At 40.0% G+C, this 12,787-nt stretch overlaps 1 protein-coding gene across 1 annotated transcript in view; it reads left to right on the top strand.

Moving 5' to 3' along the window:
• The window catches only part of GLRA3 (glycine receptor alpha 3), a 49,382-nt gene that overhangs the window by 24,830 nt on the left and 11,765 nt on the right, over nt 1–12,787 (top strand). Inside the window, exons 5-7 of the mRNA XM_044430800.1 lie at nt 4,763–4,900; nt 7,959–8,173; nt 11,859–12,005. Of these exons, the coding sequence (XP_044286735.1) occupies nt 4,763–4,900; nt 7,959–8,173; nt 11,859–12,005 (500 nt within the window). The remainder of the gene's footprint in view (nt 1–4,762; nt 4,901–7,958; nt 8,174–11,858; nt 12,006–12,787) is intronic.

The raw sequence follows: 12,787 nt of genomic DNA, 5'->3' as shown, positions 1-12,787 counted from the left end.
ATGCAAAGCTATTCATCAGGAGCTGACTGTATGTTGAAAAGACCAGTATGCTGTATTGATACTCCCTCCCTTCATCTTAGTTGAGCAATCCTAAGCACTCTTACTTGAAAAGTGTCATTGAAATAATGGGATTTACTTCTAAGTAGGCATGAATAGGATTGTACTGTTATTGGGGCAGACTATAGATGGAGATATGCATTCATTTTATACCGCATTCCAGCTATTTTCTGCCTCACCTGGACATGCTGAATTAAGCACTACCTGACATGCTGGGGCAAGTATCCTGCCTTTTGGAGCTGGTATCCAGCAGAACTGCCAGCTGAAGCAAGATAGGGAAGGTTGCTCACTTCCAGATGCAGAGCAATCACAAGGTTTCACTTTCAATGACCTCATTCCTGGGATACCAGAAGGAGGACTGGAGGAGGGCAGAGTGGGGAGGAGGTGCCTTCGGATCCCTGCTCTGCCTGACCACCCATTGGCCACCTTGCAGGCAGTAGCACAAACAAGCAGTGCAGCTTCTGATGTCATGTGAACCCAGACACTGGAGAGTTTTCCTGCTTTGATTCTGTCTCTGCCTTTACCAGAAGAGGGTGACCTGAGGAGCTCAAGCACAGCAGTAGAATGCATGCTTTGCATGTGAAGCTGCTGGGTTCCATCCCCAGCATCTCCAGGAGGGACGAGAAGAACTCTTGCATTTGGGAACTGCTGCCAGCCAGTGCTGGCAATACAGGACTAGGTGCACCAAAGATCTTAGTATATGGCAGCTTCCTATGTCCCTATGTTGTATATTGCAAAAAAGTCCTACAACTTCCAGCATGTCCCAGAAAAACCATGGAGGCAGGGGGAATCTTAGAGTTCTTTCTATCTGGACATAAATTGCACCTTTAAAGAGTTTATTAAGTAAGTTTATGTTTCATTACACTGAGTCTGTTGCAGCTTTGATAATAAGTGGATGACAAATATTTGTTTCCAGTTGGACTGTGCTTTATGAACACTTTAAATATTTTCCATTTAATTCATAGAGAGTTTAGAAAAAGAATTCATATACTTTCTTTTATGCTAATTCAGGGTGACTGGAAGCTGGACCTTGATAAATAATATCAAGTTAGATGGTTCTGAAAATTTTTGTTGATAATCTGATATTGTGTGCGTGTCAGGGTGTTAAGCAGGGGATGGTCAATCAATCTTTTTGAATTAAATCTATGATGTTAACTTAAGGAAGTTAACATGCATTCAGCCACTTCAGCCCCCTAGAGAGTCTAGCTACAAGGTCAGAAGCCCATCTCAGCATTGTGGCATAAAGCACAGGGGAATTTTAGCAGAGGGAATGTCCAGAAGAGCTTTGTACCTACTGCACATTTTTCACAGAAAGGTCTTCTATGAATCCAAAAAGTCTGGAGTCTGGAGTGGGTGTGCAGTTCAGCTGGCTACAAGACAGAGGAAAGACTAGGAAAGACGTGTGTGCACATCATTCAGCTATCTTATCTGAGGATGCTTTCATCATAATGTATTGGCCATAAGTCAGGGCTGTAGACCAGACAAGACCATGAAGTGTCTTCACTTCACCTGTCGCCTTCTCTCTCAGTCCCCAACCCCCTCTTCCTCCCCCAGCTGAATTTCTCTTATCTTAAGTCAGCTGCTGATCAGAGATCAGATTTCTCAGCTGAAAATATATCTGAAGCCCAGTGCCAAGGAAGGCTATGTTAAAGTGGAATTGCAGTCGGAGAGGCATTGTGTGTGTGTGTGTGTGTGTGTTGGGGGTGTCGCTTCTCCCCAGTGCTGCAACCCTCCATAAAAAAAATCCTTTCTCCATTGCAATCAGCATTTAAACACGGTTGTGCTGACCAGTGGGAATGGTCCAGCCCACAGATGGCATGCAGGTCCCAACATGCTTGCCTATAGCCACTGTGGTCTTTGGACTAAAAAAGACTTCATATCCCTGTATGCTGTATAATTCTAGACTGATTTATTTTACATAATCCTAGACGGTTTTTGTTGGTATATTTGCCTACGGCACTGTCCTAATGCTCTTGTCATGCCAGATTTCTTGGCAGTAAATTAGCTTACCAGTGGTTACAAGCAATTTGCATGCTGGTACAACGTTAAGTCATAGGAACAGGCTATAGTAGATATAGAAGAAAAACAAATTAACCCCAACTATATTTTATGGAACCATATAGAACTATCTCAGATTTTAGTGGTCTAATTTTTTCAGTAATTTCAAAGAAAAGCAATGAAAGGGTAATTGTCAAGTTGTCTAGTACCTTCAAAATGGAAGAGGCTCATATAAGTGAAAAAAACACATATTGTACAACATTGGCCATGCATTTTTCATATTTAAATTAATTGTATCATACAAAGGGTCAGTGGGCATAGCAAATAACGATAATCAAAATACAGATTAAATGAATGGATCTCATTTGGGAAAATCCATTTTGACACAGCAGTTGTTTCTTGTCAGTTCAATGAGTTGCACTCAAGAGATTTTTCTCCTGGCTATAATCTGCATGCTTCAAATGATAATTTGTTTTACACACAGCCGGTTTTCCTCTGAATGCATGCAAGGTGTGATACAAGATATGCATCTGTGGATCTCTTTCTGTAAAGTCCTCTTGTGGATCTGTAATAAGGTTATCCTGCATGATGTTATACACTGAAAAATGCAGCAGTAAAATGCTATATGGGGTACAGAGCTAAAATTGCTTTCCAGATTATTATTTAATTCGTAAGAGCAGAGTTCCAAATCAAGATGGGAAATATTTATAGGATAGCTCTTTGCATTCTAAGCATCCTGTGATGCACAAATAACATTACTGACTGCAGAACTTACACCCCAACCAATCTTCAAATTTATATGATGGTAGATAAATAGAAATGTCAAGAAAGTTGAGACAAATAACATGGGATTGCTAAGCAGTTGGAGTAATCAACAGAGGAAGAACTTTGGCTCATGACTGAAAGGAATCTCAGCCAAAATTTGAGATTTTCCTCAATGACAGAATGTGGTCATTAGGCAGGTTATAGGGCCAAGCAGACCTGGCACACAGCATATTCTATTAACAGAAATTAACTAGCACCAACTATCACGTTAATTTTACCTCACTAGGTAACATACTTTGGGTGCAAACCTATGGATACAAGAGACACTCTAGATGCCATAGGAAGATGGGACTCCCAGCTCTGGCCTCAGAAACACATTCTAAGGTCAGAGCTGGGACTCCAGATCTGGAGCTTCTGCCTCTGTCCTTGCAGCGGGCACAGAGAGAACTATGCTGGCTGCAGCACAAAGGCCGTTTTGGATGAATATTCTGAGGTATGGAGAGGGAAGGACTAAAGCTCTTGCGGGATAGGATGTTTCTTGGCAGGGCCTAAGACTTTTCTCCTTGCATGCTGCAGCCAAGAACTTAGATGGCCAAAATCTTTTGTAGGGCAGGAGAAGAATGGGAGCAGCCTTGGACATCTGAGTTTGGAGGCTTATGGGAAGCTGTACTGTTTGGGTACAGACCTATGAGCATTTAAGATGTCCAAGTGTGTGTTTGTGTTTCTGTGTTTTTAATGTATTGTTTAATTCTGCTATGTGTTTTACCTTTTTATTGTTCAGTACTCTGGTTTCCATATAGATATGGAGCAATACACAAAGGCTATAAATAGATATTTGGACAGGAAAAAATCCGGTGACTGAAACTCATAGGACTTTCTTCTATCTGTACATGCATAGACATGCAACCCTTATATACCAGTTGTTTTAATGTTATCAATATTGATAAAATTACAGGATCTCCATAGAACTCATATCAAAAAATAGGGAGAGAGAACAGTTGGTTGCATACAGAATACTTGCCCTAACATGACTTTTCTCTCTGTGTGTTTGTCTGTTTGCTATGAAAAGGATCCTGTAGAATTTGTCTGAGCATTAACCATCATTTTCATATCACTTATTTTAGATGTATAAGCCATCCTCCCTTAAAGCTTTATGATGGGTGTGGGATTTCATATGCATCATGAGTTGTAAGGGAGAAAAGGTTTCCTTTTTTGCTTTGTGAATGTTTTCCAGTTAGTTTGCTATCTAAATGAAATATGAATATGTTGTTTATATTTGATATGCCCCAGCTCTTTTTTGGTCTGCAAATAAGCCAATAAAGGTCCAGTGTCAGTGCTTGCTATCCTTTGGCAGTGGCCGGGCCCCAGAGCTGAAGCTTTTCCTGGGCTGCCCTTTTCTGGAACTCCAATCAGTGCTGGGATGGCTTGGAATTGCCAATCCAACGTAGTGCCACCACCCCTATTATGGGCACCCAAGCAATGGCAATGGCAGTTCCAAGTCATTCCATTGCTCATCAGAGTATTGCACTGTTACTTTCCCTGGTGCAGCAGCACAGGCTCATGGGAGGCCAACCAAACTAGGGGGAGCTGCACTTCACATTCTCTCTCAGGGGTGCAGAACTTCAAGCCCATGGGCCAAATGCAGTGCTGATCCATGAGGCTCCATTCAGAGAGACTCCTCTGATGGTCTATAAAATAGAAAGTGTGCTGTAGGTCATGATGTATGATCAGTGCAGCTGTTTTAGGTTTCTCAACACTTATTTGCCAGACCAGAATCTCATGCATTGGGATTCATAAGACCAATCATCTTATCGCCATATAGAAATAACATTGATGAGTAGATTTGACAATGAATTTCTCTTGTGGACTTGTATATGGTCCCAGCATTTGGCACAAGGCTTATATATACTGATTCATTGTATGCTTTCTTTTGCTTTCCTAGTTGGATACACAATGAATGATCTCATTTTTGAATGGCAAGAAAACAGTGCTGTTCAAGTAGCTGAGGGGCTCACTTTGCCACAATTTCTGTTGAAAGAAGATAAAGATTTGACTTACTGCACCAAGCACTACAACACAGGTAGGAGAACTGTGGAGCCCATTGACAATTCAAAGGTCAGGTGTTCCTTTTTTACTGTGACGTTGGTCATTAGTCAACCATATATTCCATATATTCAGCTTCAGAGCAATGGGGCTGGGAGTGAATGCAGTTACATTCTGGATATTGTGGCTGCCACTGCTAAGTGAGAACTAAAGGGGTGATAGTGTCAAATGAGCGACATCAACAAAGTTCTGAAACAACAGTAGGCCACCTTTCCTATATCAGTGGTGGGCAACTTGTGGCCCTATACTTCCCATGATTTGGTCAATACTTCCTATGATTTCTTGATATTTGTCTGTGTCAACTAAGATTGATGGGAGATGTAGGCTGAAATATTTGGAGGACCACAAGTTGAGCACTCCTGGCCTAAATACAAGGGTTGGGGATAGGAAGAGTAGAAATCCAGCAGTAAAAAATTATTTTTGGTGAAATCCACATAGAAGATACATGAAAAATTCAGGTAAAATTGTATACACTGGATTCTTGAAACCAACCTGTTTCTCACACCAAAGAACACTGATCTCAGGTTCAATATTCTGATCAATGGAATACATCCAAATCTTTCTTAACATGCCTCCTATGTCCTGAATTCCATTATCTGCTAACTCTGAAAGGAAAATATAATATGCAGGAATGAATAATTTTAGTCAAGTCAGTTTTCAGGGTCCATTTGCTTGTTTTACTTACCAAGGAAGTCTGGAAAATCACATCCTTTGTGTCATTAGGGTATGGTAACCACCATCAACTGACATGGTCTATACATACATCTTTCACTCACCAATTTAGTAGGGATTCTTTCCAATGTTAATGGTACTTAGAGTAGATGCAACAGAACTTAAATTAGTTTTGACCAACTTAACTTCCATTCATTTCCATGGGTTTACTTTGAGTTGGAATAACAGTGGATACAATCCTAGATCCAAACTACTACAGCTAAGCAGCAATGCAGAAAATGAAGTATATTTGTGTTTGCTGGACACAGATTGTCTTGTGCCACTGTTGACCATCTGTTGTTCAAATCTTATGCCAAATCTTTCAACAAGAGCTTCTTGATTAAGTAAAATTACATGAGGTCAAATATTAACATGAGTTTAAGTGTGCCATTTCCAAGGAAACACAGTGAATGCTTGTTTCACATATAAGCATAAAATTTTGCTTCACTGCTTTTTTCTTTTCATTCATCTTGCTTTTAATGATTCCTGTGAAGGTTGACCTACTATTAGAGAAAAGGAGGTGGCTACATCAGGTGGCTGAGTGTGTAGATTGGGAAACAGCAGTAAACTTTTAGCTATTCTACAATTATTGTTTTATTTTTACTGCCAAGGAGCAAAAGATGCTTGCAGGATTTTCTGCCAAATGTACCAAAATAACACTGCAACCCTTGGAACGCTGCATCTTGAGTTGGATCTAGATTTAATCATACTAAAGTTAGTGTGTAGAAATCAATGGGATGTAAATCATCCATAAATAACTTCAGTCCCATTGATCTACTTTGATTATGGGGGATGCAGGTGGTGCAGCAGTTTCAACTGTTGAGCCGCTGGGCTGTTGACTGGCAGTTTTAATCTGCATGATGGGGCGAGTGCCCTCTACTTTGTCCCAGTTTCTGCATACCTAGCAATTCAAAAGCATGCAAATAGATAAATAGGTGTCACAACAGTGGGAAAGGTAACAGCAGTCCATGCACCTTGGTGGTGCTGGCCACATGACCATGGAAGCATTTTTGGACAATGCTGACCCTTCGGCTTACAAACAGAGAGGAGTACCGGGCCGAGAGTTGGGCGTGTCTATCACGCCAATGGGGATAATCTTTACTTTTACTAAATCTGGTTCCAATTCCTTGATTTGACTTGAGAGTGGAAGCACCATTGTTGTTTCACTTCAGGCAATTCAGGTCTTCAGCCAACCCTGTTGATTTTTATGCCACTGCCTGCTCATCGTATCAAGTTAACCTGCCCTTTCTCATCAAACCTGCTACAAATGTCCAGTATCTTTAAAGAAGACCCAGATAATTTACCAGTCTGTATGAACAGTGCTCTTGCAAATCCCAAAGCTTTAAGGTCTGGATTAGTCCACTGTAATGAAATTGAGAATGACTGTATAAATGCAGAATAGGGAACCTGCAAGTCCCCCAACCCCAGATGATGGATTCCAATCCCATTTTCCTTGACCACTGGCCATGCTGGCTTGAGTTGACAGGAGCTGGAGACCAACAACATCTTAAGGCCTCAGTTTCCCCCTCCCCTCCACACACACACCAGCACCAGATGTAAAGGACAGAATAACTGAACAACATAACTTCAGGTATGTTAAGAATGTAAGAACTTCCTTGTCTGATCAAACTACAGGTATACATAGTATCACATTCTGTTTCTAGCTACAGCCAGCCTGTGCAGACCCTTTGGAAGCTCCCAAGAAAGACCTGATACATTATCCCTGTTTGCCTCTAGCATCTGTTAAAACAAGGAATAGTGTGAGTTGGAGGAGTGTGTCATCATTAATGTCTTTTGCTCAATACAGAACTAGAGGAAAAACAAGCAAAGATCTAGAGAAGTTCCACAAAAACCTTTTGTGTTTTTTTAATTGACTTGCTATAGGGTGACTTTATTGCAATGGGTTTTAATAATAGTTTGACATATTAATAAGAGTTTTTACTTATTATTAAATGCTACTTGTTATTGTCATCCTATTGCTCTTGTTTTTGTTGGTTTTAATAGATTGTAATTTTATTAAAACTTAAAAGGCAGGATAGAAATCTATTACATAAATAAGCTCAAAAACATTGAAACACTGTAGTCATTGTCAAAGTTAAGTCTTCTCCAATCTGGTACCCTCTGAATAAGTTGGTTTAAAGCTCCTAGCATTCCTTAACCAGCTGACTGGGGAATGCTAGGAACTGTAGTTCAACCTATTTGGAGAACACCAGCTTGGGGAAGGCCATTAACACTGCTAACAAATGCTCTGCCATTACATCAGGCATGATTAATAAAGAAAAATGCATCATATTCTTCTAACCGTTCTTCTTTGTCATATCTAGGCAAGTTTACATGCATTGAAGTTCGATTCCACCTTGAGAGGCAGATGGGCTATTATCTCATTCAAATGTACATTCCCAGTCTCTTGATTGTCATACTGTCCTGGGTGTCATTTTGGATCAATATGGATGCAGCTCCAGCCAGAGTGGCTTTAGGTATAACAACTGTACTTACTATGACAACACAGAGTTCAGGGTCACGGGCTTCACTCCCAAAGGTACGCAAGCTCTTGGACTTTGTGTGTTATGATTTTGTTGATGATGGAACATGTTTTTTTTTAGTTCAGTATTCTCCAGCATGGATGGTCTTAAATGTGTGCCTCTTATACCAGAGTTCATTAAAGGAAGAAAGGTAAGAGTGTGCATTGTTGCCCTATAAACCATCTTAATTGTACCCAATGTAACTTACTTCCGAGTAAACATGTATGGGATTGTACATTCAGTAGCTTGACTGCACCAAATTTATTATGCAAATTTAGATAGTCATTGAAAAAAATCACTACTGCATAGTAGTTCTTATACTCGTCTTATCTCTTCGGAGCAGGTAACATTGTCTCCTTGATGACAAAATTTGGAAGCAAAGCTCATAGACAGGAACATTTTGGATGGGTCCATAAATGTAGAATGCCCTTCCTCTAAAGGTTGGAATAGAGTTTTGAAGTCCAAGAGATGCCGCTTCCCCCAGGCAAGCCAGCCAATTTGGTCATCATGCTTACAGTTTGCATCCAATGAGCAGGCAACTAGGATATCAAAGTGATCTTGGATACATTTAACAAGTATGGGTAGGATTAATGCTATAAAATTGATAGCAATACCCATATAAATTATATTATTATTTCCAAACATTTCTCTTAACTGATACATGATGAACCAAATATATTAAGTATTTTTTATTATGTACTTTTCTTTCTCTAAAGAAAGAAAAACAAAGGCTTGTAAAACTCTTGAGGCAAAAACTATTAAATGAAGGGGGATGATGGGAACCAATATTCTTAGACAGTATGAACCAAATCATTTAAGAATGGTAGTATTGTATTTGGATGGAGCATCAGAGAAACTGTGTATAGGTATGGAAGAAATGCAGGAAAAGTCACAATAGGATAAATTTTATTTGGAAGTGGAGAAAGGAGTCCTGAAATAGATAGACAACCCTTTTTGATATGCAATTTAAAATCACAGAAGCAATGGGAAAATAATGTGAAATCGCATTGTTTCCATTTTTGTTGCCTTCACATTTTGCTTCTGTATATAAACAAGAATAATCTACAAATTAGGGAAAAAAAGTATTCTTTTCTCACTTTCTTTTTATAGAATGAGAAATTTCTTTGAAAATGAAACTGATCTTACTGTAACAAAATTAAAAGAAAAGCTTCAGGGAATGCAAATGAATTTGGTTTTCCTTCATCAAATATATTATATTGTTATGAAGGCTCTAATAATACAAGAATATAACTAGAATGATGACAAAACTTGAAGATATTTGACTGGAACACAGGATCAGTACAGAAGGGTTAGACTCTAAAATCTATTCACATTTTCTGGGGAGACCCATCACAACAGCAAATTGACTTGGTGTTGTTCTAGAGGTCACTTATGCTAAACATAATTTACATTTTTCATAATGTTGCATTGGATAATAATGTTGGACATGATAATGTTAGAGTGTTACAGCACTCTAATTTGTGCCCACGGATTCTATATGGTCAAAGTATCTTTCTGCCAAGGATGAATAAACCCTGATGCCACCCTCAGTAGAACAGACAAGCAGGAAACTGAGAACATGGAGTGGTCTTAACAGTGCAATCCTATAAGTAAATGTGCTTTGATAGAGGGAGAAGGGCTATGCCAGGGAATGGAGAAGGGAGCAGGCTGGGGCCATCTCCTTACGTCAGAACTCCAGCCTCTTTGCTTCCCCACTCTGGTGATTTATCTAGATGGCTGAAAAGGACCATCTAGATAAACACATGGAGCAAGGAACGGTGGCAATGGAGAGAGCCATGGCAACGCTTTGCTGTGACCACCCGTGTGCTAAGTGAGCCAGGGACTCACTTTCACGGGCGTTCCAAGGGTATGCATTATTCAATTCTGAGGAAGAGTCAGAGGAGGGGGTGATGGGAAGCCAGGAGGAGGATCAAAGGGCAGCAGAAGTCTTGGATGCTCCGTCAAGGTTGCTGCCCTGCAGTTTCCCAGGCTGACTGTGAGAGCGGGCTTGTTTTGGAAGAGACAGGAAGGGTTTCTGACCATGTGGTGAGATGTCAAGAGAGAGGAGCTACCTAGTTAGAGGACTTGCCTAAGCCTTGCGGGCTCTCTCTCCACCAGTGGGAGCCACCTGAGAGTGTTGCTCACAGTATTACTGAAAGAGAAGGATTTGGGAGAAGTTTCCAGTTTGGGTTCAATGATTTTTGTACGAGCAGAGGCTTATTGCTTGGCTTACTCTTAGAGTGGTATTGTCTTGTTATCTATGAAGTCCTAACAAAACTCTGCATTAGGCCTGGTGTTTTGGAGCCTAAGGGCAAAAAGGGAAGTGTCTGGCTCATGACAACCAGACGCACATAAGCCTCTGAGGTTGGAGGCTTACATGCCTGGAAATTTCTCTCTGGAATGTTGGGTGCTCCTTCCTGAACAGTACAGAATGGGGTACAGAGTATTGTTAAGGAAAGTAAGTCTTATCTTGGACCATATGTTAAACCATCCCAAGACGAAAAGGAACAGCCTAAAAGGGTTTTGAATAAATAAATAACTATGATTTAAAATAAACTTAAGGTGAGATCCTATGGTCTGACAAAAACAGGAAACCTATAACAACCAGCATGTCCCAGCCAGTATAGCTAGCTAGAGCATATCGGGAGCTGTATGACTTGTTTCTGTTGAAACATGCATTTAAGATTGCACCCTTCCAGAAGTTCATAACAGATAGGTTTCTTATCCCTTCCTCCATGCACTATCCCACATGGTTCCAGCATGCACCCCTGACCCCTTGCAGAGCACTCCTGAACAATGTGGGATAATTGCATTTAATTCTTTAATATCAACACTGAAATGTTATCTGATATACTAAAAAGGCATCAGTGTGGTGTTTCTATGGGTCAAAGGTAGCTAAAGTGTGGTGAATGGATAGGAATGCTTCCTTTGGTGAATTTTCTTATATCAATATATTCGAAGCCAAGCTTGTGGAACTCTACTAAGGCTGAAACAGGAACCCTATTGAGCATGTAAGGCTCAAAGATGCATGCATATTCCAGAATAAAATGGCATTTTGCTGAATTCCTGGCCTTTGTTAAATCCATTCCGTTTTGTAAGTTGTCGGCCACTTTTTGTCCCATTATCTGAGTCAGATTTTCTGCATGAGAATTTTGTTCACAAATTCATAGCTCCACAAATGCTCATTGTTAAATATGCACTTGCAAATGTGTATTTGTAAATGAACAAAATTGTGCAACTCCCCACCAAGAGTAGAAAAGTAAACTTTGCAAATTCATGGAATCTGTGGGAGTTGGGAAAAGTTAGTCTGCTGCAGAATCTGTAGGTTGCAGTCATAGAAATAGAAACTATTTGATTTCCTTATAGATTTCTCTTACATCACTACCTGATGGTGAACATGTGTTCTGTTTTTATGCCTGCAGTTCCACAGCGGGCATTGTGTTTGTAATGCTGTTTTTGATCAATGGCTTGTACATTCCATCCTAAGATACTTTTGTGTAATAGCACAGCAAGTCTTGAGTGCTTTTCATATAAAGACTTTTTCATAAAATGTCCAACGATCTTGCTCTCTTTTTATATAACTAGCTTTCACTATGATACAAAGAATTGTTTGTTTGTTTTAATTTCCTTGAGCTCAGAGACACTTAAATGTCCCATCTGCATTTCTAACACTAGCCATCTTCAACTCTCTGTTCTCTGTAGGTGTCGTACGTCAAAGCCATTGACATCTGGATGGCTGTTTGTCTGCTTTTTGTATTCTCTGCACTTCTGGAATATGCAGCTGTAAATTTTGTGTCAAGGCAGCATAAAGAATTGTTGAGATTTCACCGAAAGAGGAAGAAGAACAAGGTAGGTATGATGCACTCAAAAACAAAAAGAACAGAGGGAGAAAATATCTGCTCCTAAGAATGGAATGCTGTTTAAAAGTGGCTATACAAATAGCATGTTAACATAGGATGACATTCCGTCTTTTGCATAAGGTCAGCAAAAGGCCTATGTCATACACAAATCCCACTGAAACCTTCAACGTAAGGATTAAAAGGGATTTCAGTGGCGAGCCTTGCAGAAGCTTTCTGAGCAGAGTTTAATTTCCCCATCGGAGAATACCAGCAGATTGTTTCTTTCTGATGAAAAATACCAGAATGAGAGGTGTTAAAATAATTTCCAACTGTGGTTCAGTAGAAGACCTTGATACATGCATTTAAGGGTTGTTGGCTTTTTAATAAAATGGCAAAAGTGAGCTTCTTTCTATCAGAGGTTTTAAAAAGTATTAAAATAGACAGTTCACTGTGTTTGTGTGGGCGAGGAAGATAAGAAGAAAATCATTTCAGGTCACTTGGAGACTCATAACTGAATGCAAAAGTTCAGTTTATAGATATGAGATGAGATGAAAGGGGTAAGAAGCAGAACAAAGTTACCAAGAGCTTTTCCAGAGAGGCTCACTTGGCACCTAAATGTTGGTCTTTTGGGCTGCAGGCAAATGCTTTTAAGTGTGGTGCCTCAGAATGGAAGGGAAAATGCTGCCAGGATACACAGTGGGAGTTGTAGGATCTTTTCTGTCTAAATATATACAGGATTGCCCCCAAATGAACTGTTGTAGCCATTAGGCTTTTCTACATGAGACATTTTTC

Source organism: Varanus komodoensis, unplaced genomic scaffold (genome assembly GCF_004798865.1).
Source record: "Varanus komodoensis strain SLA01 unplaced genomic scaffold, ASM479886v1 scaffold21, whole genome shotgun sequence".
In the NCBI taxonomy this organism is placed as follows: Eukaryota; Metazoa; Chordata; class Lepidosauria; order Squamata; family Varanidae; genus Varanus; species Varanus komodoensis.
Note: the sequence above shows the minus strand (reverse complement) of the source record. Positions and strands in the feature narration are given on the sequence as shown.